At 42.9% G+C, this 27,928-nt stretch overlaps 1 protein-coding gene across 17 annotated transcripts in view; it reads right to left on the bottom strand.

The window, feature by feature from the left end:
- LOC114864332 (protocadherin alpha-C2-like) overlaps nt 1-27,928 on the bottom strand; it is a 148,399-nt gene that overhangs the window by 65,546 nt on the left and 54,925 nt on the right. For 2 of the 17 annotated variants that reach the window (XM_029165142.3, XM_029165160.3), the window contains exon 1: nt 24,581-26,965. The exons of 10 other annotated variants lie outside the window; for them this stretch is intronic. In XM_029165142.3, coding sequence (XP_029020975.1) covers nt 24,581-26,965 — 2,385 coding nt within the window. Of the gene's footprint in view, nt 1-14,121; nt 17,078-18,276; nt 20,791-21,361; nt 24,449-24,580; nt 26,966-27,928 lie in introns of those variants that run through there. 5 more of the 17 variants (XM_029165167.3, XM_029165152.3, XM_041072705.2 and 2 more) reach the window with 5 other exon arrangements.

Here is a 27,928-nt window from a genome sequence, read left to right as displayed (position 1 = left end):
TTTTAAGGTGGACATTCACGTCACCGTTTTTTCCACCGTCTCTATCGAGAACGGACACAAGTGCGACAGCGGTACCTACCATAGCGTCCTCCTTCACTCTTTCATGCAGTGACGTCACGGTTATGGCAGGAGCGTTATCGTTCAGATCCACCACTTCAACCAACACCTTACAGTGAGCGGACATCGGAGGTTGGCCTCTGTCACTGGCTTCTACGCGTATCTCAACCGCCTTTCTCTCTTCGTAGTCGATGTTTCCTTTCACTTTAATGACGCCTGTTTGACTTTCGATTTCAAACATATCGAGCACGCGGTCCTGATCTTTGCTCCTCAACGAGTAAACAATGTCGCCGTTCAGGCCGTCGTCTGCGTCGGTGGCGTTTACAGTAATTACTACCGCGCCCACTGGCGTGTTTTCGGCAATTTTTGTCTTGTACAATGTTTCGCTGAACACAGGGATGTTATCGTTAATATCTAAAACATTTACAACCAGTCGCGAGGTGCCTGATTTCGCCGGGCTCCCTCCATCCACAGCGGTCAGCGTCATGGTAACAACAGACTGCTTCTCTCGGTCTAAAGCCCTCTGCAGCACCAGTTCAGCAGACACGCTGTCCCCTGTTTTATGCACCGCTAACGAGAAATGCTCATTTTGGCTCAATCTGTATGTGCTGACTCCGTTTTTCCCCACATCTGAATCGGTTGCTTCTGATAAGGCGAATTTTACGCCCGGTAACGTGCTCTCTGCAATGTAGAGATTCTGTAATTTTGTCGTAAATAAAGGCGGATTGTCATTTACATCTACAATTTCTACATCGATACGGTAAAGCTTTAACGGGTTATTTATCACCGCTTCTACACTCACTGAACATTTAAGGTCTTCTGCGCAAAGCTGCTCTCTGTCTATTCTCTCACTCACATGCAACACACCAGTCTTTAGATTTACCTCGAAGAATTTAGTATTTGATCCAGCAACAATGTGAAACATACGTGATTCTAAATCCCATGAGTTGAGGTTTAGGTCCTTAGCGATGTTTCCTATAGGAGTCCCTGGGTTTACTTCTTCCAAGACGGAGTAGGAGAGCTGCCCAGACACCGCTTCCCAACAGAAATACAGTAGAAAAACCTCCACATACATCTTAAAATGTCTCCATCCATTAGGCCAATAGACGACTGTTTCCATTTTGAACAAAGATTTGATATCCAAGCACAGTCAATACGGTAATCATGAAAAAACAGAGGTATGCTTTAAATAAGAAAATATGAATCTGTTTGGTCCACCGTCTTCTTCCTCTCTGTAACAAAGAGTGAAGACATGAGCCTCTGTACCCTGAAAGCAGGAGGGGCCTAGTTATATGAAACGGCAGTCCAGGATTTGATGGATCAACGGCGGCGCCTAGTGGTAAATGGGCCAATATGAAAATGTAGACATGTAATATTGCCTAATAGCCATTTGGTTACACACACGACGAGTTAAACGAAATAAGATAAGACAAAGAGAAAAGGAAATGCCATTTCAGCACCATGGACAGCACAACAGTAACACAAAGCAAGTTCTGTCTGTCCTGACTGTGTCTGAAATGCTTTTCTTCAACACACACGCACAACAACAGCTCTGCCCTTTCACTTCCTTTCCCCACGCATTTCCAGATAGTAATTACATTAATTGGATAGACTAAAGATTATTTGATTTGTGACAGAATATTCAAGATAAACACTCACTGCTACATCATGAATAAATAATGACTATGGTTCTATTATCTGCCATTTTTTTAGATTTGTTAGTACTTGTTAGTAGTACTCTCAATTTAAAGTGAAAGACGTAAAGCTAAGTAGTAAAAATGAAAAGGTTTAGTTTAAAGTATTTTAATTGCTTTATACATATATGTTCATATAAAAAACACCATACTGTATTTGAGGCCAGTAAATACATTTAATAGGAACAATTAAATATTGTATCACAATAAGGAGCACATCAGGTAAATCTAGGTGCTGCGTGTTAATTATTTTCTTCTTTTTGGTGTGTGTATTTTGGGGTTTCTCCACATTTCCACAGAGACAGTAGTCATAATCTTATGAACATTCCCTCATTTGTAATCCCAGGATTAAGCCCTGGATGCAGAAACCCCTGTCCTATTTCCATTCTGTGGGAAACATGATTTGATTTGAAAATATTAAAAACAATCACTCACTGAGCCGCAGTCATCCGATAACCCCATAATGACTCACAAAGGATGAGCAACGTGCTCAATTTTGGCAAGGGCACTGGGTAAAATGCAAATGTAGGTTATTTACAAGATCACCTGCCCATCAGACCCAGACAGCCTGTGATGAAATGTAATGATTCATGGTTTGTTTGTAGGTCACTGTCTTCACTGCACTGATATTAGTGGGCCTCACTCTGGATTATGTTTTATTATGAATTCATCATGACACAGTATGGATCACTGAATCCCCTTTGTGGCCTGCTGACACTCTAGTCTTCAGATATAAAAAATGAATGTGAATGTGCCTGACATGCCCACGGTAATAAAAATCAGTTTCCAATATCATAAGAGACAAAACTACAGCCTACAGTCCACAACTAAGCTTAATGCAAGTGAATGGAATGCAATCTGAGAGCCTATTCAACCATAGGGAACACACTGTTTGTGCCAAGGACATAGAAAAGATGCTGAGCACACAGTCTGCTCTTCAGATGTGACTATGGCTCATCTGGGAAAAATCTGCACAGGGAACAATTAATCAGTTAGGTCTGGATAATGTATGATAATTGAATTTGCTGAAAAATTAATACTGGTTTAAAGGTGATTAAGAAAAATATGCAGCACTGAGCAGTGTATTTTAAATTTAGTGTCAATTAGTGTCTCTGTATGTGTTATTTGTCATGTGGTAAAGTTAAAGTAGAACCAGAGAGCACATAGAGTACAGTGTGATCAAAAGGGTGACAGGGAGCAGACATCACAGAGGGGAGAAGGTCGCGTGGCCCTGAAGCAGTGAGCAGCAGTTTCTGTTCGCCGCATCATTAAAATGCTACCGCTACATACAGCCACCAAATTAGCTTCAGTATCTCCACAGTAATGAGCGCACAATAGACCCTGCCGTTGTTTTCAGCAGCTAGTGAGCCAGTGTGTGTTAAAAGGGTGTGTCAGTGTGTGCGTAGATGGGGGAAGGGAGCTTTCTGAACATGCTCCAAGGCGAACACCCCCCACCCCCCCTCCTTCTGCACAGCTCTCGCGTTTCCACAGAAACGCCATCCCGAGCGCAGACATGATGCACGCGGACACACACACACACACACACACACACATACACACACACACACACACACACACACACGCGCACACGCACACGCACACGCACACACACACACACACACACACACACACACACACACACACACACTAATAGAGGAGTCTATGTGTCTATATTTAAGACAAAGCAGGGTACATACAGTAAAACCCATCTCTTCTGCAAATCCACACTGTGGTGTACAGCTTTATAAGTAGGTGCTGCCTTTTCTTCCCTTAAACAAATCAGATGAAGTTATTGTCAGAGCCCCTAAACATACAAAATCATTCAAGCAAACACAAACCATGCCCCTATGTACACCAGAGCAGCCTGTTGAGGTTTGCAGTTGAGCTGCTCATGCATTGGTAATGCAGCACTGCAGCAGCATATTCACTATGACAGTTCCAGCTCTGCAGCAGCGCTCGCCTCTCCTTCCACCCCCACAGCCCCACAGAGACCCTGACCTTTGCATCAGTCATGCCCACCCCACTGTACCCTTTCTAGGGCGAGGCTCTATTGCTAACACCCACTTGTGCTGTGCGCACACTGCACCCCCCTTCACGTGACGGTGATGCTGATGTCACTGGTCTTTTGTTGTGTAGCTCAGAGCTCACAGCACAAGGGGGCAATCTGCTCTGTGTATAATTTTTTGCATTCTGCATTTGTCTTCCAGTAACCAGTTTATCTAAATGTCCATTTCCCCTTTGATTATTTTTAAAACTGTTTTAATAACAGCTTAATTAGCATCATTGCTAATGATGCAGTAGTTCATGACTGACTTGTACTATCTGAAAAAAAAACAAGAAGGAAGTGTAATCAAAACATTCTAGGAAAACGTATTTGCAGAATAGGAATCTAAATAAAGGACACATCACACTACTGTATGTTACATAGATAAAATAAAGTATAAGTATAATAAGTAAAAAAAAAGTGAGGGAGGATGGTGGAGAGCACTTTGCAGAAAAAGAAGTCTAAAAATAGAAGGCTTCACTTGATTTCACACGTGGGAATACTTAATGTTAGAGTGAGAGCATTACTACTTTTATACTACATGACACCCTGTTTTATTATTTATTGTTTCATGCACTGACATAAATAAAAACCTGGAGAATACTGTCATTGTATAAGGTGATAAGTCACATACTTTAACTGTTTCTACACAAACAAAAGTAGATCACACATTTGTGTGGTCACAAAAATATATTGTCTACACAATGATTGACAGCAAAGATAGAGGAGGGGGGAGATGAATCACCCCCAGTATTTAATCCAACTTCCACTCAATCATTTATTTCCAAATCTGCACTCGCCTCCATTGGTTTTCAGAGTAAGTAGGACAGGGGCGGGTCCAGGAAAACATGAGCCGGAACAAGACGAAAACCAGGACACGGCAATATGGAGCATGCCCAGACGCACACATGCACCTACCCCTGAGATAAAACTAGAGGCACACTAACACAGCATTCACTCATTTGGAAATTGATGGCTCGATGCCCATAATTAACATAATTAGTTACTCCACTGTGAAACAACAGGCGAGAGAGGCTGTTGTTGGTGAAGTCATTGTCCAAAGTGACTGTGGCATGAGCTGTCATTGGCCAATTATGTAGGCATGATGTTGTACTTTACACGTTAACCATAGTTGCTCTATCAATACGTCATAAGAGAACATGTTTTCTGTGCTACTTTATTAACTGTCTTCAACAAAAATGAAAAACCTGGCTTTGTGTGAGTGAGATGTGTGAGAGTCAGAAAAACAGGTGAGCAGAAGGTGAAAGCATTTGTGTATGTGCTGTTTAATTCTCATACTTTATAGTATATCATAGATCAGTGGGAGTCTGAGTTGTGTTGTATATTTAACAGAGAGCATGTAAGAGCAACAAGGGGCTGTTAGTTAAAACTGCACATACACAAAACACAGAATGAGCTTTGATGAAAAGAAAGCAGTGTAGAAACCTGATTGGTCAGCTAGTGTCAGTGTGAGCGTTATAGACACTCTGATTGGCTCCACATTGCGCCTAGTGACAAAGGCAGTGTCCAACAGATCTGATTTTACAGGGGGGACTGTAACTGATTCAGTATCTCCTCTCTTGTATCCATGGTGACGCAGATGCAGCAGTGCCCCTCCCTGCAGCCCCTTCTTCCACACCCATCTTTTTAAACCCAGAGAACATACTGTACAAGGACAAAGCTATTTATCTTCACAATATCACACCCATCCAAACACCTTCCGCTCAAACATACATCACAGTCAAGTCAGCTAATATGCAAATACTGAACCTTAGCCAATTACTTACAAATATAAAATAAAATAGCATATTAGACTGCAGGGCACGCTCCCTTCAGACAGTCTTTTTTCCTACCTGTGTCTCTCTCACACACAAAGCATCATTTTGGACCAAACCATTTTTGTGGGATTAGGTATAAATCTCGCTTTATAGTCAGACATGGATAACCTAGATTTGTCAGTCAAATGCTTAACTGGGGAGGCATGGATGGACTGGCTTAAATCAGACAGAACAGAAAATGGGACAGAAATCACTAATAACTGATCAATACTGACACAGAAACTCCATAAAGATACCAGTCAATATGTTACCTCACACAGAGTGGCAACATGGTAAATAATTGAATGTACTGACACACAGAGACCCACCAGCACAAAGGAAGTGGCAAATTACTTCCACGTAATGACCACAAGGGGGCGTCTTTTTACCTAAATCACTGCCATCACTACATCACACATGGATAGACACTCACTGATGTCAGATGCAGTCTGAGCCATGAAGCCTTATATTAGATTAACACACTCACACTTTGGAAACTGTATCACTGGTACAGATACTCTAGCAGCCTCGGTATCTGCAACACATTTTCTCTGCCTGCGGAAATTAAAATGTCAACTCACCCACATGGAAAAAGAGGTGTAACAAAATCCACACATTCAGCTACAGCCTGATATTGATCAAAACAAAGAGGCAAAGAAGTCACTTCATTTGCCACACCTGAGGATTGTGCAGAATAGAGCATTTTACATCATACAAGGAAATTGAAATTAGTAAAATCAGTTCTGTACAGTACACTGTGTTGTTTCTTTTATAGTGTCCTTGCCTTATCGCACATATTATATCTATAACATAGTGTGATGTGTCCTTTACTCACACAGTAGTGCAAAGGCAGCAGGCAGTGCTGCAAGTGCAGATCATTGCAGGTGCAGGCCTGCTGCACCAGGACAGGGTTTGGCCATAAAAAAAAAAAAAAAAAAAAAAACTCTGAATAATAGAGGAGTCCTGGCCTGTAGAGAATCTGATGATGGGAACACTGTAATGGTTTTGTGAGTGTGCTCCACTTTTCTCAGACTGTGAAGAAAACTATTTTTAAAATGAAGCCCTGCCAGCCAATCAGTCGAGCTCGGGCTCTGTCCCTGTCCCTACTTCACTCTCTAAAAAGCAAACACTGTGTTCCACTTTCGTTAGCATGACATGGCCATATGCTGGCACATCCATCATGTGGTTATACAATAGATATGGTATGCTAACAACAACAAGCATAAAGATCATGCTTGTATGTAACAGGCAACCAAAAAGCATAGAGGCCTTTAACGCCAAAGAAAAACCTCATGGACATTAGCTTGGAGTTTGAGGTTGAGTGGCGTCCTCACTTTGTGCTGCTGCCTTTCATGGCATCATGAAAATGATTCTACCTAATCGCATTAGAGGAGTAACACAGAATTATCATTTCACACACTTCACAAAAGCCTTAAGCCTGGACAACTGGGAATGCTGACACCAGTAGCAGGATGGAAAAAAAAAGCTTTGACATGCTTTCCCTGTTTAAAACACCGGAACCAGGATAATGGTTTGTGATTCAAAGTCATTTGGGCCAATAATTACTCTACACTGAACTCTAATAAGAATGTACTATGTCACATTATAGTTTTACAGCATTTATTTGCCATGAAGTGATTTTGAACTGATATTTCATAAGTTATTAATATTTCTGCCATCAGCACAACAGGCTTCTCCAGTTTTCAGTTAGAGTGCACAGAAAGGTGACTTTACCTAATACTTAATGTGTTAAACTAGGCATCAAGGTTTTCTCCAGACATATTACAACCACTTTGTTTGTTAGTTGGCCAAACTCATTCTCCTTTTAGTGTCATGCTTTAACACCTTTGTTGTCTCCGCTCCGCATTTTTTTCCTCATACTCGCACTAAGCAGATCCTCATTTTCTGTAATGTGATGCATAAAATTATCTGGCTCCTGAAACAGTTCATTTTGATGTGCATAAACTAATTATCTTTTAAATTTTAATATATGCTCGAATGGAGCCCAATCTTGTTATTTACTTTTAACCGTATTAATCACTAAATTACCAAACAAAACATGCAACACACCAACAGAGATGCACCGGGGCCTCACATGTACATTAGGTCAGACAGAGAATAGACAGCTTTCTTTAACATTTTTTCTGGCCAATTGAATTTCTGGTACATCTAACAATTGTATTACTGAATCATTATTATTATTATTATTATAGATTTACACTTCCGACTAAAACCATTACCACCCTAACGCTTTATGACAGAGACCACAGATGGGACTTACTAGTTCAACATCAAACAACTGAAACAGTCAATCTAGGTTACATACAAAGCAACAACCAAGAGGTTTTAATCAAATTAACAGTTTAAACTTAGTTTATTTATTCAATCTTTAGTCTGAGGCGTTTATAAACCTTCTGTCAGGCTGTAAAAGGAAGAAAGGTGCTTTGACATATTCAAGTCTACACACAACTCCAGTTTGTCATGAATGAAAAGCTACTGTTTACAGGCGGACTGTTTGGGGAGTAAGAACAAGATAAGAGACACAGTGCATCGCAGAGTGGACACCGCTGTTAAGAATCTTCAACGAGAATGAAAAAGAAATGTGAGTGTATGAGCCAGAGAAAAACACATGCCCCGTGGAGGGTCATTGGTTTCTCTGAGCGTGCAATTACAAAAACAGACAGGAGGGGGCATAAGAGAAAGAAGCAGCCAGAAGAAACCAGGATGCGTAGGAGGAGAAGGATGAGGAAAAATCTGAGAAAAAGAAGCTGTATGGATGAGAATGAAAGGATGTCATATCAAAAGACACGAGGAAACAAGATAGCAAAGGAATGGAAATCAGCAAAGGTGGAGGATGCAAGCGAAAGCAAATGAAGCTGGAGGAAACTAGGGTGGTGATCACAGGAACAAAGACAGGGACAGGAGAAGGAGAGAGAGGGGGAGAGTCAGAGGGTGGGAGGAGAGAGTGGGATATGAGTCAGGCTTACAGCATTAACACTCATCTTCCACACCCATGCTTCATTGTTGTATTTATATTCTGCACCCACTAGATAAGATGGCGGGAAATGTGGAGGAACGTTTAACACCTGACGCTTGTAAACACACGCACATACACATGTGCGTGGTTTGAGATCTGCCCAGACCTCATAAACACACAGTAGAACATTGACCATAGCCCCAATGGTCAGAGTTCTGACAGATGGTTCACCTATAAATAAACACGGCCGAGCAACTACACAAAATGAAAAGCTGCATGTGGGATGAGATGAGTCACCGGACGAACAGAGCAGCTTCTTGGTTGATCAAAAGGGGACAAATGTCGACCACCTCTTCAGAAAATCACAGAAGAAACAGAAAAGACAATTCAGCCAATGCCCTAATTTGTGTCTGAAACAATGTGTTAGTGCGAATGGAAAATTAAACCATTTCTTCTCAGCTCAAAGCTGATTTGCTTTGTTACTACCAACACTATGCTACAGCTGCTCACACTGTTTGAATTTATGGCGGGTTTTTTTTTGTGAATGAACAGAAAACAGTCACATATAAAACATTTACTTCAAACAAGGCTGAGCAATTATCCAGAATGCTCAGTGGGGGCAGGTCGCCGCAGGGGGAAAAGGAGCCCTGTAGCTAGAGACGGGATCCCTCTAACAGCCAGCATCTGATCTCGTCCTCGCGTGGCCAGAAATAAATACAGCTCCTGGTATTAATCAGACAAGTGTACAGCAGCCGCGGCCGTATACCCCATCTATCCCACACTGTGCAGTGCAAGGATACTACTCTAAGAAGGCAATCCTCTTACCAAGGCTGCGTCCAACTTTGGATTTCCCCTCATGCATCCAGTCAAACGGAGATCACAGTCCCATCCCCCAGTTTAGATCCCAGGACACTTACACTGTACAGCACGGACTCAACAGGGTGAACGTAAAGTGGATTTTTTACTGTGTCTCCACCACGTTCCCACTTAATGACTGTCTGTCTTGCATGCACCCTTGTGATGACCCCTCCGTCAGTTCAATCCTTCGGGCGGACTGCGGTGACCTATAAGCACAGCGGCAGATGCTGTGGCTGTGTGAGCACTGATGCCAAACAAGAGCAGTGCAGACCTACATCTGTTCTTATTTCTGTTGATTCAGTAAATTATATTTAGACATGGTGCAGGGCTTAACAAAGCTTTTACACTGGTGTTTAAAAGGAGATATTAAAGTACACCTGCATGCTGTTTAGTGCTATTATTGTTGAAATTATGTCATATAAGGTTTTAAAACGTAAAAAAAAAAACACTAGTCTAATCCAACACTTAGGGCTAAGCTCATACTAACCAGGATTTTAAATGGCAAATGCAGACAGTGTTCAAATGGCTTCATTAAAAGGATGTGGTTAATGCTCAGAGAGGTTGTCCCAGCGAAACCCCGGCAGAACGGCCCCAGAGCCTCGATTCAGCTGCAGTGGACTGATTCTAAAACGGGAATGTCAAGGTCCAACTTATAGGACTCATCCCCACAGCTATGAGTCAACGGACTGACAGATAATGAAAGTGAGGGCTTATATAACCGCGTAGTGAGGGAGAAAGGCTCTGACCTACTCACACAGCGCCAGGCATGAAAGAAGAGCCAGACAGACACAATGTCGCAGCTTTCCTAAATGTTGCCTTTTTATCACTACTATTTTTACTATGTTATGGTTTGACCCACATACTAAAGAGCAGAGACGAGCTGGAGGCGGCTCCCATTAGAGCCTTACGTGCCTCTAAAGCACCCTTGTCATGTTCTAGGACAAATAAGTGAAAGGCGACACGCCAGGGAATCTTGGCCCACAGTGGTTAATCTAGCTTGCAATGAAAATGTTGGCTCACTGACTCGGATTTTGCCCCGTCACTCCAACACCGAGAACATTTCACGCAGTACACCTCATGTTGTTACTGGTTCACCTAACACTTCACACCACACCACACACCTCCCATTACCAAACAAGAGATTTAATCACGATGCAGTGTAAAGAGTGAGGCTGAATTTGACTGAATAAGTCACAAATCAAGGACAAAAAAGCACAATTTAATCTATGCACGTCTCAAAATCAAAAGATGTTTCTTATTCTACTGAACAACAACAGCAAGAATCAAAGAAAAGCATCACATTGCTCAATTGTCCGTCCTCCTTCCTACTATCTCTGTACTGCACAGCAACACAGATAGTGTATTGACTAAACACTTCATAAGCTGCACTGCAGCAGTGCCTGTGCTTGCTGACATTAACAGTAACAACCTCCTGATTCTCAGACCCCACATCACCTGACTGGTCTGCAAAGAGGAACTGCACAGGGAGACATGTAGTGTAGTTATGAAGTAGTTACTGTATGTGTCAGCTATGCAGCAACTATCTTGATTTATAAAAATAGGTCTGCAGACAATACTGCTTCGCTGAGTCTGTAGTGATGAGGAAAAAAAGCCTTCATCATTAAGTCCTATTTGTGGACTGTGACAGCACAAGAGAAGCGTGTCACTGAATTAATATATTTAGATTCTGGATGAAACCAGTCGGTGAGGTCAACAGCAGCCCGCTGAATGTTACGTGCATGGTCGAATAACCACCTCCACGCTTCATCAGTGTTTGTAATCGTGCACGGTACCTGATTAGTAGTGAATCTGCGTGTTTTAATTCACTCATTTCATCAAATGTAGGATTGAGATGAAGAATTAGAATATGGCTCTCTCAGAGATAAAGAATGTAGGTGAGATGAGATATATGGGCAGGAAAGAATGTCATATGGCGGCTATAAACAACAGTGACCAGATATACTGTGTGTTTAAATACACAATGGATGACTCTCTCTCTCTCCAGCTTTTAAGCTCCTGTGAAAGTGCCTTTCAATGAAGAGGTTTAGTTGTGTGAGTATGGCCACAGTGTGAACGTAAATATGTTATCTTTGAACCCTACTGTGTGTGTAAATTTGATTAACATCACCGCTGCTGACCTCGATGTGAGTGGTACCATCCTCCCACAAACATGGTCGCAAACAGGAGAGTCTGTGCCCTACTGACACACAACAGAGCACGCAGCATCCGGAGCCGCAGCCCCACAGGCATGAGACACAGCGAAGCCGGGCTAAAGAGCATGCGGCCGGATAAGACACAAAATGATGGGCAGACGGAAGAGTATGGCACATGAAAGAAGCAACGGAGGGCATGAAAGCGGGAAAGGAGGCCAAGAGTGGAGGGGGGAGGGGAATGAGTGAGAGTGATATCAACATGGAGCGTTGGAGAGGAGGAGGATGCAGAGAGAGGAGCCGTGAAAAGGAACAAGCTGAATGAACCACAGCTGAGTTGGTTAAAACAGTAGGAAATACAGTAAAAGAACAGTTAGGGACGTAGTGAAAGAAGAAAAATGTGAGTAAATGTGTAGGAAGGTCAATGCAGCAAATGTTAGAAAGCAAAGGCAGGAGTGAAACACAGCATCGTGTTTAAGCAGTTCCCTCCGTTTTGTCAACTCTGCCAAAATGACGGAGGCTGCACGAGGGCGGATATCTAGCGAGCGAACGCAGATCTGCTGTTCCGGTCGAGCACACAGACAAAGCCACTGGAGCAGGCAGCCACACCCCCACTGAAGCAGCACAGTCTGTGCTGCAGAGTGAAGGCTATGCTGCACGCGCCTGTTCGGCCATAATTACAATCTGGATGAAGTTCCTTGATTCATACACTAATACAGTAAGAGCTGCCATTTCATTCACACGAGCAGCTGAGGGCGTTATCCCCGGAGAGCGGGCGTGATGATGACATCACAGCCCAGCGATGTCACTGCATATCACACATGCGCTCAATTTTAATCACGTCAATAAATCTTCTCTGGGCCGCTGCTGTCCAGGCACAGCTTGGCACGGCTGCTGTATTACAAAACACAGGATGCCCACACATAAAATATGCATGCGTACGCTCTGAGAGGCAGTTACCGCTGTCTAGTGCGGCGCAGAAATAAGAACGAGACGAGGCAACCGGATCGGAGGTGCGAGCGCTGGGTCGGGAAGCTGAGCTGAGCATCCGAATCCCAATCTGATCTGCCCCCTTCTGCAATCAGACGACCTAATGCTGCGTTTCACAAGCTGCCCAGTTGCTAAGAGCTCCAAAAAGCTTCCAATGAATACAATAACAGTCAGAAAAAGCAGGTTTCCCTGACAGGCAGAGGAGAAAATCTCTGATTGACCCAGTTGTTTTTAAACATATTATCTCCACGCTATAAAATGTCTAATTAGAAGCTTTCGCTGCCTTTACTGTTACTTATTTGCACCATCTGCTGCACGATTAACTGTGCAGGGTTCAGAGAGTTAATCCACGTGTTTGCACCTAAATAAACCCATTTTCATTAAATATTGCGAGATGCGTACAAAAGGCAGGGCCCCTCCCCCTCCTCCGGTGCTCCACGCCTGCCTCCCCCCCCTCCTCCATCCTCCTCCGCTGCTGTTGCTAAGACCACTGAGTGCATGCTAGCGTGTGCAAACCAGTAGACTTTGAGAGGTGGATCTCCCCATGTGTTGCTATGGGCAACGCACAGTGCTAAACTGAGAATCAGACTAGAAGCGGCGCATGAAGACCTTCACACATGTGATAGCGTATGACCTAGTTTTCTTTCAGTCAGTCAGAAGGAATCATCTGCTCAGAAGGAAAGTGGGTGCAGTAAACGTATACAGCAGTCAACACTGGAGTAATTCAGTATTTGTCCAGTACAACACCAGCCAGGCAAATTAAACAATATTCAGTGTTTTGTAATAAACTCCAGCCTCACCTGATCTGCACATTGTGAGTCTGTGCATTTAGGTGCAGGCTCTCCCTCCTGCTCTCTGTCATCACTCCATTCATTCTGTTTCATCAAGCACAGACCTGAAGTCACTGCGTCTCTTCACATGTCAGTGTAGAGACATATGAAGTGCACAACATAAATATAATGGTGTTAAACTGTATATGTAGAATTATCACACATGCTGGAGTAGTAGCAGTTCTATTAGTACACAGCTGTGTGCGTAACTGCTCTGATTCTGGGATGTGAAGCAGGATTTCAGACACAATTAAACCACCTGTTTTCATGCATCACTATCATTCAGACCATAACTGCTGACCAGTCTGTGTATTCAGATGGCTTCCTGGGACTACTATACTTGTCTCTAGATTTACTGAATGCTGTGACAAAGTCGTCTCATATTTTGTATCTTCAATATATAAAGTAAAAGTAAGTCAACAGTTTACACCAAGATCAGTTTTATGTTTAATTTAAAGATAATTGTTTTTTTTCTATTTACTCTGTGTAGAAGCAAACATCTTTACACAAACAACTTCACTCAAACAGCCTCCAGATTATAATCACTGTTCCGTATAGTACATCACATCCATACAACTACCATAATACAGAATACCAAGAGCACTGAAATCATTGGTTACAACTCACCAAGACCACATATATCTAATATGATATCAGACTTTAAAGCTCATGACACATTATGCTCTAACTCAGGAATGTCCTACCTCAGATGTTTTCCTCCTGTCAGGAAGCACCAGCGTGTTTGCGTGGCTTCCTGGGACTATAGTAGATCCTACACTCATCCTGGGTCCAACTAACATGTAGCGCTTGTCTCCAGATCTGTACTGGATGCTGTGACACAGTGTCCCGTCATAATTAGGCTCCTGCAGATATTTAGAAGTATAGTCTGTGGACTTTGAGCACTGCATTGCAATCAGCACAATGATGCTGATGAGGAAAAGTGCTGAAACTGAGCCCAAAGTTATCATCAGGTAGAAAGTCACATTATTCTCCTCGTCGTGTTTTGCTGAACTTTTGACATCAGAAGCTGCAAAAGCCTCTTTGGGCTCCACCAGTTTCACCAGCACAGTAGCTGTTGCTGAGAGTGAGACGTTGCCATTGTCTTTGACCAGTATGAGCAGTTTATGCTCAGCCTCGTCTGTCTCTGTGAATGAGCGCAGTGTTCTGATCTGTCCTGTGTAGCGGTCCAAGCCAAAGAGACTGTGGTCAGTGACCTGCTGCAGTGAGAACAGTAACCAGCCGTTATATCCTATATCAGCGTCATAGGCTCTGACTTTAGTCACCAAGTGTCCTGCGTTCACATTGCGGGGAATCTCCTCCACACCTTCAGCAGAACCGTTGGAGCTGACTGGATACAGGATGACTGGAGCGTTGTCGTTCTGATCCAGGATGAACACGTTCACTGTGACGTTGCTGCTCAGTGACGGAGTTCCAGAGTCTGAGGCCACGACTTGGAACTGGAACGTCTTCAGAGTCTCAAAGTCAAAACTTTTTAAAGCTGAAATTTGCCCATTGTCACTGTTTATATTGAGAAAGGAAGTTACTTTTTTGTGCTCATCTCCATTTCTCACAATGTTATATGATATTAAAGCATTCTCTCCTTCGTCACGATCATGTGCACTCACTGAAAACAACGAGGCTCCTGCTAAATTGTTTTCAGTCACATAAAAGGAATACGGACTAACTGAAAACTCTGGATTGTTGTCATTCACATCTGACACAGTCACGGTTATTGTTCTGTGAGATGACAATGGTTGTTCACCTCCGTCTCTAGCAACAACTGTAACCTCATACTTGGACTGATGCTCTCGATCCAACAGTGATTTAGTGACTATAGAATACATGTTGTCTTGTAGTGATTGTGTTAAAGTGAAGGGCACGCCCTCACTTATAGAACAGATTATCTTCCCGTTTACACCTGAGTCATTATCGTTTACACTTATCAGTGCTACTGTGGTTCCCGGCTTGGAGTCCTCAGGAATTGCGCTTGAAAATGACGTCACCTCGATCTCAGGTGCATTGTCATTCAAATCCACAACAGTAATTATGACGCTTTTTTCTGTTGCTAAGGGGACCAGTCCTCTATCAGAAGCTTTAATATCTATTTCATACCGGTCCTTCGCTTCAAAGTCTATCGGTCCTTTGACAATAATTTCACCCGTATTGGCATCAACTTCAAACAGCCTGCGTAATTTATTATTTACATTGTTCCCAAACGAATAAACGACTTCTCCATTTAAACCATCGTCCAAATCGGTGGCGTTGACTTGGATCACAACTGTACCAACCGGTGAGTTCTCATTGAGGACCGCTGTATACGTGTCTCTAGCAAACACCGGCATGTTGTCGTTGACGTCTAAGACGTTAACGGTGATCGCCGTGGTTCCCGACCTGGCGGGCTTCCCTCCGTCCACGGCCGTCAGCAGGAGCCTGTGAACTCGTGCGGTTTCTTTGTCCAGCGACTTATGCAAATACAAAACGGGGATTTTCCCGTCCTCTCCTCTGTCTTTAACCTCCAATCGGAAATGGTCGTTTTGGCTGAGCTTGTACTGCTGAATAGAGTGGGTATCGCTGTCTGGGTCACGGGCGCCTTGCAGCTGGAATCGCGCACCTGGTAAAGCGGATTCCGAAATCTCCAAGCGCGTCTCGTTTTCTGGGAACACGGGGGAGTGGTCGTTTACGTCCATGATCTCAATCCCGACGTACTGCACCTCCAGCGGGTTCTCCAGCACGGTCTTTATATTGATAACGCAAGCACTGATCCGTTCGCACACTTCCTCCCGGTCAATTTTCCGGTTAACATGCAGGATGCCATTGTTGCTCAGCTGAAACAGGGGCTCGGTGGATCCAGAAACGATGCGGAAACCTCTGGCATTCAGGGCACTGACATCCAGCCCCAAGTCCTTAGCGATATTTCCAATAACTGAACCCACCACAAGTTCTTCTGGGATCGAATAACGTAGTTGTGCCGCATTCAAATCAAAAGTGAGACCCATATAAACGACTATACACAGGAGGCGCCCCGACCACGCGCTGCATCCTCGTCCGGCCATCATGGATTCAAAGAAGGATTTAAAAAGATGGGGTATTTTCAAACATGACTCTATTCACGGTCACGCATTTAAAACAAAAAAGCTATCCGATATCAGGAAATGTTTGGTGATCCTGTCAAAGATAACAAGGCAGCGCGCTAAAGCACAAGTGCAGCCTGACGCCAAAAAGCGCCCACAATGACAATTGCGCGCAGGGTCCGTTCAGCTCAGCTCTGTTTTATCCACTAGCAGTGACACCATGCGAGCTGATGTTACAATGCAGACGAGCTCACAACCATCAAATCGTGAACGTAAATTCAAGTTCAAAGCGTGTTTAATGTTTCCATTACCGACTGAGGATGCAACAAGATAAGGACAACGGAAACTCTATTAAGACGTTACAGGAATACCTCGTCTGGTTGAGATAATTACAACCTACTGCAGGATACGCTATTATTTTTTTTATGAAACCAAAGACTGTAATGCAATGTTCTTGCCAGGGGTAGTCAGAGGATTTGTACTGATGCCTCAATTTTAGTTTTCCATTTCTGATAGAAAGCACATATGTAGAACTTCATAATTACAGCAAACAACTACTGAGACCAGTTCCATGTGTGATTTACTACAACACACATTTCAGATATCTCTTTCTAAGAACCAACCAAACACCTTCACACCAACAACTTAATTCAACAGCCAGTCTCCTTCTATTCTACACTGCCCTGTTGATGGCATTGCATTTTCCCAGCATTTACACTACAGCCATCAAACAAAGTAGTCTTCCTTACTGTATGTCTTCAGAGGTATCTTTTTTAAAGCAACCAAGAGTATCACCATGGAAGCCACAGACTCACATTATGTCCCACAAACATGTAGCATTTGACCCTGATCTTTACTGGATACAGTGATAAAGTGTTCTGAAATAAACAATGTTTTGCAAATATTTTGACATATCATGAGCAGTGACAATCACTGGTTACAACTGATCAAACCCATATTCATGTAATATGTAATACAAATGTAGAAAATTTTAAGAAGCAATATGCTTTAACTCAAGTGTCCTACCTCAGAAGTTTTTCTTCTGTCAGGAAGCACCAGCGTGTTTGCGTGGCTTCCTGGAACTATAGTAGATCCTACACTCATCCTGGGTCCAACTAACATGTAGCGCTTGTCTCCAGATCTGTACTGGATGCTGTGACACAATGTCCCGTCATAATTAGGCTCCTGCAGATATTTAGAAGTATAGTCTGTGGACTTTGAGCACTGCATTGCAATCAGCACAATGATGCTGATGAGGAAAAGTGCTGAAACTGAGCCCAAAGTTATCATCAGGTAGAAAGTCACATTATTCTCCTCGTCGTGTTTTGCTGAACTTTTGACATCAGAAGCTGCAAAAGCCTCTTTTGCTGTGGGTTCAGAGGGTTTGTTCTTACAAACATTTGTTCATATTTACATGTCGACATGACTGTTCTATAACCTCTGTGTTTTGTCATTGACAATTCTGGGAAATCAGTTTGTCAAAGAAATTTCTAGGATACCAGGAAACAGAAAGTTTCTTTTAGGCAAACATTGTTGAGCAATGATAATGAGCCATCTCCAAAGGTTAGAAGGGAACCAGATGTCCAGATGACATTGTTTGACAGTCCAAAAGCTTGTGTCTTAGCTTAAGAGGGGAAAAGACCCTTGCATCGGTCTGGTGGATGACTTTTATCGGAGACGGATTAACTGTATGCATGTATTATTGATGAAACACATTTTGAAAGTAATGTCAAAACATGTAGTTTTGAAATGGGATGACAAACATTATTTTGTGTTAGTGATTCTTACCTCCTCAGACATTTTTCTTCTATCAGGAAGCACCAGCGTGTTTGCGTGGCTTCCTGGGACTATAGTAGATCCTACACTCATCCTGGGTCCAACTAACATGTAGCGCTTGTCTCCAGATCTGTACTGGATGCTGTGACACAGTGTCCCGTCATAATTAGGCTCCTGCAGATATTTAGAAGTATAGTCTGTGGACTTTGAGCACTGCATTGCAATCAGCACAATGATGCTGATGAGGAACAGTGCTGAAACTGAGCCCAAAGTTATCATCAGGTAGAAAGTCACATTATTCTCCTCATCGAGTTTTGCTGAACTTTTGACATCGGAAGCTGCAAAAGCCTCTTTGGGCTCCACCAGTTTCACCAGCACAGTAGCTGTTGCTGAGAGTGAGACGTTGCCATTGTCTTTGACCAGTATGAGCAGTTTATGCTCAGCCTCGTCTGTCTCTGTGAATGAGCGCAGTGTTCTGATCTGTCCTGTGTAGCGGTCCAAGCCAAAGAGACTGTGGTCAGTGACCTGCTGCAGTGAGAACAGTAACCAGCCGTTATATCCTATATCAGCGTCATAGGCTCTGACTTTAGTCACCAAGTGTCCTGCGTTCACATTGCGGGGAATCTCCTCCACACCTTCAGCAGAACCGTTGGAGCTGACTGGATACAGGATGACTGGAGCGTTGTCGTTCTGATCCAGGATGAACACGTTCACTGTGACGTTGCTGCTCAGTGACGGAGTTCCAGAGTCTGAGGCCACGACTTGGAACTGGAACGTCTTCAGGGTCTCAAAGTCAAAACTCTTCAGAGCTGATATTTGTCCATTTTCACTATTTATATTAAAAAACAGTCCAGTGCGATCTTGACTACTTTCCCGTTGAATATGATAAGTAATATGAGCATTTTCACCATCATCACAATCAGATGCCTTGACAGAAAACAGTGGGGCTACAAGATTATTGTTTTCATTTATATAGAAGTTATATGGATTGAATGAAAACACTGGCTTGTTGTCATTCACATCTGATATGACAACAGTTATAGTCTTTTCAGACATGAGTGACGGTTCACCTGTGTCCTTCGCAACAATTGCAAAATCATAGAAGGACGTTTTTTCTCTGTCCAGCTGGGATTTGGTCACTATGGTGTACATGTTATCTTGCAAAGATGGAGATATAGAAAATGGGACGTCCTCGCGTATAGAGCAAGAAACCTTTCCATTAAGTCCTGAATCTAAATCATTCACACTGATCAAAGCTACTGTTGTTCCTATTCGTGAATCCTCTGGAACTGATTTGGAAAAAGATGTAACTTCAATCTCTGGAGGATTATCATTAACATCGATTATTTTTATTTTCACAGTTTTGTCAGAGGATAAAGGAATAGTCCCCTCATCTGAAGCTTGAATGTCAATTTCATAGCTTTTTTTCTCTTCAAAATCGATTACACCTGTTACTATGATTTCCCCAGTTTTGGGGTTTATGTTAAATATTTTTCTGATATTTGTATCTACTTCTTCTCTAAATGAATACACAATGTTGCTGTTGATTCCCTCATCCAGATCTGTTGCATTAACCTGAATAACCAATGTGCCAGGAGCCGCGTTTTCTGTTAACTCTACAGAATAAACATCCTTTGTGAATGTTGGTGAATTGTCATTAACATCAAGCACCTGCACCAGTATTTCTGTCGTTCCTGATCTCGCTGGCTTCCCACCATCGATAGCTAAAAGCACAAGCTTGTGTTCTCGAATAGCTTCTCTGTCTAGTTGCTTCTGCAAAATTAGAAAAGGCATCTTAATGTCGTCACCTCGTTCCTGAACTTCCAGACGAAAGTGATCATTTTGACTTAATTTATAATGCTGGACGGAAAATTGACCGGCATCTGGATCGCGAGCCGGTTGCAGCTGGAACCTTGCCCCAGGTGACTTTGATTCAAATATTTCCAGCCGTTTTCCTTTCTCTGGGAACACAGGAGCGTGATCGTTTACATCCAGCACCTCAATAGCGACGTAATGGATTTCCAGCGGATTTTCCAGCACCGTTTTCAGGTTGATTACGCACGCAATACTTCGTTCGCAGATCTCCTCTCTGTCTAGTTTCCTACTGACATACAGCATGCCGTCCTCGTTATTCACGTGAAAAAGTGGATCCGTCGATGTGCCAACAATGCGATAGTCTCTGTCTTTCAGTGTCGCCTTATCGATTCCCAAATCTTTCGCTATGTTTCCAACGACAGTTCCTTCTTTTAATTCCTCGGAAATTGAGTATCTGATCTGAGCAGAGGCTTTGCTCCAAAACGTTACCAAAGCCAAGAAGGCGATACATCCCCAACGCTGAACGCACGGCTGGCGAGCGCTTTGTTCCATTATGTACGAAAAGCAAAATCAACAACAATAACTCCGCGGTCTAAAATTGTTTGACGAAGTAATAATAATCACTCTTATTCCGTCTTAAACCGCGCTCCATCTCTATAACAGTGGTAGAAACGGAGAGCACTATTGTCGAGTCCGAGCCCTCTAGATAAAGCAGAAATTACAGGGTTGGACTTACCGTGATGACGAAAAACGCTGAAAACTCCATCTGCCATTGTAGTGACACCACCCGATCAGAGCTGCTTATTGCACCATAGTGCAAACCAAATAATAGGTAAAAACGTGCACACAATGCTACTGTAAATAAACGAGATAAATTGATTTGTTTTGCTATAGAGGAAGCAGTGAAAATGGCTACGTACAAACACAACTGTCAGCACCAGGGACAGCGACACTTACTACTGAACTTCATCATCAATCATATGTGTTGGCAAAACAAACGAGAAGAGTTCTTCAACATAGCGACAATACCATCATAAATGATGTCTGTTTGTAAAGGGTTTGACCACAGGTGATTCTAAAGCAGCAGCAGTTGGAGTATTTGTGCATGAACTATGAATAAACTATAAACCTGTGATAGGTTCACCTTTATTTTAAACAAAGACAAATGGTCTCTATTGGTCTCTAATGGTCTCTATTGCTGTTATTTCTATTAATAATATTCACACTTCCATTAAATTAAACATTGTTTGGTTCCAATGTTACTAGTGTTTATTATCCTTACCTCTTCAGACACTTTTCTTCTGTCAGGAAGCACCAGAGTGTTTGCGTGGCTTCCTGGGACTATAGTAGATCCTACACTCATCCTGGGTCCAACTAACATGTAGCGCTTGTCTCCAGATCTGTACTGGATGCTGTGACACAGTGTCCCGTCATAATTAGGCTCCTGCAGATATTTAGAAGTATAGTCTGTGGACTTTGAGCACTGCATTGCAATCAGCACAATGATGCTGATGAGGAAAAGTGCTGAAACTGAGCCCAAAGTTATCATCAGGTAGAAAGTCACATTATTGTCCTCATCGTGTTTTGCTGAACTTTTGACATCAGAAGCTGCAAAAGCCTCTTTGGGCTCCACCAGTTTCACCAGCACAGTAGCTGTTGCTGAGAGTGAGACGTTGCCATTGTCTTTGACCAGTATGAGCAGTTTATGCTCAGCCTCGTCTGTCTCTGTGAATGAGCGCAGTGTTCTGATCTGTCCTGTGTAGCGGTCCAAGCCAAAGAGACTGTGGTCAGTGACCTGCTGCAGTGAGAACAGTAACCAGCCGTTATATCCTATATCAGCGTCATAGGCTCTGACTTTAGTCACCAAGTGTCCTGCGTTCACATTGCGGGGAATCTCCTCCACACCTTCAGCAGAACCGTTGGAGCTGACTGGATACAGGATGACTGGAGCGTTGTCGTTCTGATCCAGGATGAACACGTTCACTGTGACGTTGCTGCTCAGTGACGGAGTTCCAGAGTCTGAGGCCACGACTTGGAACTGGAACGTCTTCAGGGTCTCAAAGTCAAAACTTTTCAACGCCACAATGTCTCCGTTTTCAGAGTTGATGTTCAAAAATGAAGTAACTTGTTTTTCATCACGTCCATCTCTTAATATATGATATGAAACACGAGCATTATCATTTTCATCACGATCTGAAGCTTTAACAGAAAACACTGAAGCTCCTGGATCATTTCCCTCAGTGATATAAAAAGTATAAGGACTCAGTGAAAACTCTGGACTGTTGTCATTCACATCTGACAACATGATAGTTATTGTTTTTTCACTACAGAGAGACGGATGTCCAGCGTCTTTTGCCACTACTGTCACGGTGTAGTGTGACTGTTGCTCTCTATCCAGAGGTGACCTGGTCACCAATGAATACATTCTGTCCTGTAGAGACGGTGTTAAAGCAAAGGGAACATCGTCATTAATTGAGCAAATAACTTTTCCATTGAGACCAGAATCTTGATCATTTACACTTATCAGGGCAACTGTAGTTCCAGGTCTGGAGTCTTCACGAATTGAGTTTGAAAATGAGGTAACTTCAATCTCAGGTGCGTTGTCATTCACATCAACTATCTTGATAATGGCGTTCTTTTGAGTTGCCAGTGGAGCCAAACCTTTGTCTGATGCTTGAATTTCTATTTCATATTTGTCTTTTTCTTCGTAGTCTATTAGACCTTTCACAGTTATCTCACCTGTTAATGGGTGTATTTCAAAGATACTGAATAATTTAGGGTTCACACTGTTGCTAAACGAGTAAACCACATCTCCGTTTGGACCATCATCTAAATCCGTTGCGTTCACTTGGATCACTACTTTGCCCACCGGAGAATTCTCATCGAGCATGACAGAATAAACATCTTTTGAGAAAACGGGTCCGTTATCGTTCACATCTAATACGTTCACTGTGATATTAATTTCGCCTGATTTCGGGGGCTTCCCTCCATCTACTGCCGTCAGCTGTACTGAGTGGCTTCCTGTAATTTCCCTGTCTAAGGATTTTTGCACTATTAATACAGGTATTTTGCCGTCATCCCCTTTATCCTTAACCTCAAGACGAAAGTGTTCATTTGAGCTAAGTTTATACTGCTGAATGGAGAACAGACCGCCATCGGGATCTCGCGCCGGTCGTAGCGGAATGCGCGCACCAGGCGGCACAGACTCAGAGATTTCCAGCGTTTTCTCCTCCTCGGGGAAGATGGGCGAATGGTCGTTTACATCTAGGATTTCCACTCCTACATAGTGCACCTCCAGAGGGTTTTCGAGCACCGTTTTAAGGTTCATCGTGCATGTGCTGATACGCTCGCAGACCTCTTCCCTGTCAATCACGCGGCTGACGTACAAGATGCCATCGTTCTGATTTACCTGGAAAAAAGGATCTGTAGCACCAGCAACAATGCGATACTTCCTGTCTCTCAGCGTGTTCTTGTCCAATCCAAGATCCTTCGCTATATTTCCAACCGCAGTTCCTTCCTGTACTTCTTCAGAAATGGAATATCTCAGCTGCGCGGAAGCCTTAGTCCACAAAAGCATAATAACTATGAAACCGATCCAGCGTCTTCTCGCCCTCGTTGTGTCGCACCCGCTTTGTTTCATGATTAAAAACCAAATTACTGTCCACGCCTCACTTGATTAATTATCCCGTTGCAATGAACCGATCCAACACATCTGTATGAGCAAGTGTTCGCTCTCCCCCAAAATCGTTTAAAACATAAACCAGTGTTCCAAAACCGAGACGCAAGAGAGACGCGTTCGAACTGCAAAGCTTCTGTAGAAAGAGGTGGGTCTAAAATCTGGTGACGACAAGAAGCAGCAGGCAATTTTCTAACACACTGACACCATGCGATCTGATGATTCACTGCAGGGAAACAGCTATTTCTGTACTTGATACAAATTTAGTTGTTTTTTTTTTTTATTGTGTACTTTAATATTGTAGAACTTTGCTAATGACATTACATTCTATGATGAGACGCCTTCTTTGTAACTTATTTAAACATCTAAAGAATTCTATCTTGGACAAAATTGTTGTATAATATTTATCCCAAACTGACAAATATACCATAATTCCACTGATTAAAAGCTGTATGGTTTTACATTTAAAAAAGTAATTGACCACGTCGAGCTCCAAACATATGGGACATACAGGACCATGAACAGTGAACTTCGCCAGTTAAAATTCGACCCAGCATCACGTGCATCTCATTTTATACTCCACATAAGGGGAAAGAACACAACATATTATACTTTTAATCATAAGTCAGTTTGATTTGTAACGCTAATATGCATCTATCCTGTATGAACTTAATGCACACCTGCACTTATTCTGAACTTGTGATCCAATTCGAAAGTAAATCATGTGCATTACAAAAGCAACAGTAGTCAAACACATTGGATTGCTGGATAAATAAAGCATGACCAAATGTATCAAATTAGCCAAGTTTGACAAATATGCCCTACCTCTTCAGACGTTTTCCTCCTGTCAGGAAGCACCAGCGTGTTTGCGTGGCTTCCTGGGACTATAGTAGATCCTACACTCATCCTGGGTCCAACTAACATGTAGCGCTTGTCTCCAGATCTGTACTGGATGCTGTGACACAGTGTCCCGTCATAATTAGGCTCCTGCAGATATTTAGAAGTATAGTCTGTGGACTTTGAGCACTGCATTGCAATCAGCACAATGATGCTGATGAGGAAAAGTGCTGAAACTGAGCCCAAAGTTATCATCAGGTAGAAAGTCACATTATTCTCCTCATCGTGTTTTGCTGAACCTTTGACATCAGAAGCTGCAAACGCCTCTTTGGGCTCCACCAGTTTCACCAGCACAGTAGCTGTTGCTGAGAGTGAGACGTTGCCATTGTCTTTGACCAGTATGAGCAGTTTATGCTCAGCCTCGTCTGTCTCTGTGAATGAGCGCAGTGTTCTGATCTGTCCTGTGTAGCGGTCCAAGCCAAAGAGACTGTGGTCAGTGACCTGCTGCAGTGAGAACAGTAACCAGCCGTTATATCCTATATCAGCGTCATAGGCTCTGACTTTAGTCACCAAGTGTCCTGCGTTCACATTGCGGGGAATCTCCTCCACACCTTCAGCAGAACCGTTGGAGCTGACTGGATACAGGATGACTGGAGCGTTGTCGTTCTGATCCAGGATGAACACGTTCACTGTGACGTTGCTGCTCAGTGACGGAGTTCCAGAGTCTGAGGCCACGACTTGGAACTGGAACGTCTTCAGGGTCTCAAAGTCAAAACTTTTCAACGCTACAATGTCTCCATTTTCAGAGTTGATGTTTAAAAATGAAGTGACTCCTTTATCATCACGTCCATCTCTTAATATATGATATGAAACACGAGCATTATAATTTTCATCACGATCTGAAGCTTTAACAGAAAACACTGAAGCTCCTGGATCGTTTCCCTCAGTGATATAAAAAGTATAAGGACTCAGTGAAAACTCTGGACTGTTGTCATTTACATCTGATACTACAACATGTATTGTTTTCTCAGACGACAATGGAGGATGACCTGCGTCTTTTGCGGTTATCCTTAGTTCATACTGTGACTGTTTTTCTCTGTCCAGAGAAGATTTCGTAACTAGCGAATACATGTTGTCTTGTAATGACGGAGATAAAGCAAAATAAACATCATTGTCTATGGAGCAAATAACTTTTCCATTAAGTCCTGAATCCAAATCTTTTACACTGATCAGAGCAACTGTAGTTCCAGGTCTGGAGTCTTCGGGGACTGAGCTGGAAAATGAAGTCACCTCAATCGCCGGCGCGTTGTCGTTCACGTCTACTATTTTAATAATCACGCTTTTCTCTGTGGTGAGGGGCGCGACTCCTCTGTCGGATGCTTCAATTTCGATTTCGTACTTGTCTTTTTGCTCATAATCTATCAGGCCTTTGACAATTATGTCGCCTGTGGATGGATTAATTTCAAAAAGTTTGAACAACTTATTACTCACACTGTTTCCGAAAGAGTAGTACACGTCTCCATTTGGACCATCATCTAAATCGGTTGCATTAACTTGTACCACAGTAGTACCGACTGGCGCGTTTTCATCAAGAAGAACAGAGTAAACATCTTTAGAAAAAACGGGTGTGTTGTCATTGACGTCCAAAACCTTAACGAGAATATTCATGTCACCAGATTTTGGAGGCTTTCCACCGTCAAGTGCCGTCAGCACTAACGTGTGACTTCCAGATGCTTCCCTGTCTAAAGACTTTTGCAACACCAATATTGGGATTTTACCATCGTCTCCTTTATCTCGAACTTCTAAACGAAAGTGGTCGTTTTGGCTAAGTTTATATTGTTGGACGGAGAACTGACCACTGTCTGGGTCCCGTGATGGTTTCAGCTGAAATCGCGCTCCGGGTAACACAGACTCAGAAATTTCCAACCGTTTCTCCTCCTCTGGGAAAGAAGGAGAGTGGTCGTTTATATCCAGGACCTCCACTGTTACATAGTGGATTTCCAATGGGTTTTCGAGGACCGTTTTCAGGGTTAACAAACACGTACCGCTCTGGGCGCACACGTCTTCTCTGTCAATCTTTCGACTCACGTAAAGGAGACCATCGTTCTGGTTTACGTGAAAAAGAGGATCCGCATCACTCGTGACAATCCTGTACTTCCTGTCTTTCAGTGCGCTTTTATCGATCCCCAGGTCCTTTGCAACATTTCCAACGACCGTCCCTTCGTTCACTTCCTCAGACACAGAGTATCGTATTTGCGCCCAGGCGACGGTCCACAAAAGCGCGATCACGCAGCTCACCAACCAGCCTCCCTCCATTCGCTTCTGGCTTCTTTGTTCCATCGTTACGAACCGATACCACCAATACTCATTCATAAGAGCAAAATTATTTCACAGCGATAAATGCGTCATGTCCACGTGTTGCAATGTCCGCAGTCTTTTAGTAACACGATAAAAGGTTGAGGAATTCCAACCGAAGCAAAACGACGGGAACTGACTCCGTTATTACCGGACTAGCGAAGCCACCAAGAGGTGGAACCAAACTGCAATGACGACAAATGCACGTGAGGCTGACTTTGTTTATTACACTGACACCGTGCGATGTAAACTCTCACTACAGAGAGCGATGGATTGTATGGAAAAACGCATTTTATGTTGCTTTCATTCGTCCATCTCGAGTTGTTACCCAAGTTGTAGGTTGTTAAATGGAGGAGGCTGGTCACTCAGAAAATAAAGGCTCCTTACAGTAGATATAACAACTGTTCAATCCGGGGAATTTATTACTTATAATTAAAGTAAGCTCACATCTCTCCTATATGAAATCATAAACTTGTTCACACTTTGAAAGGACAACACATGTGCTCAGCACCATGGACAGCGCTTTCTACTCATCTTCTCTTTAGGTAAGTTGATCCACTGCAGGTTTCTTGATCATTTCCTGGAACACTCGTTATATTTTTCATAGTCATTCCTGTCTGTTTGTCACCTACAGTACAGTAGTTGTTCATCATCAGCCTTAAACCATAAATCCCCATAAACATGCTTAAAATATGACCTTTACATCTCAAGCCAAAAAAACCCGAAAACACCCAGCAGACATAATACAGCACGTTTGCCAGAAAGTACAAACCCATCACTCTGTAAAGCCAAAGGATGCATTCATCACAGGACAGATCTCTCAAATGGTACTCTGGTCATATAGTAGAAATCTCTTGTATATCAATATTAATACAGTATATATAATATATAAGATCATAACAGCTCAGGCCTTGTTGTGTCCTTTTGCTGTGGGTTCAGAGGGTTTGTTCTTACAAACATTTGTTCATAATTACATGTCGA

The sequence above is a fragment of the Betta splendens genome, chromosome 10 (genome assembly GCF_900634795.4).
Source record: "Betta splendens chromosome 10, fBetSpl5.4, whole genome shotgun sequence".
Taxonomy (NCBI): Eukaryota; Metazoa; Chordata; class Actinopteri; order Anabantiformes; family Osphronemidae; genus Betta; species Betta splendens.
Note: the sequence above shows the minus strand (reverse complement) of the source record. Positions and strands in the feature narration are given on the sequence as shown.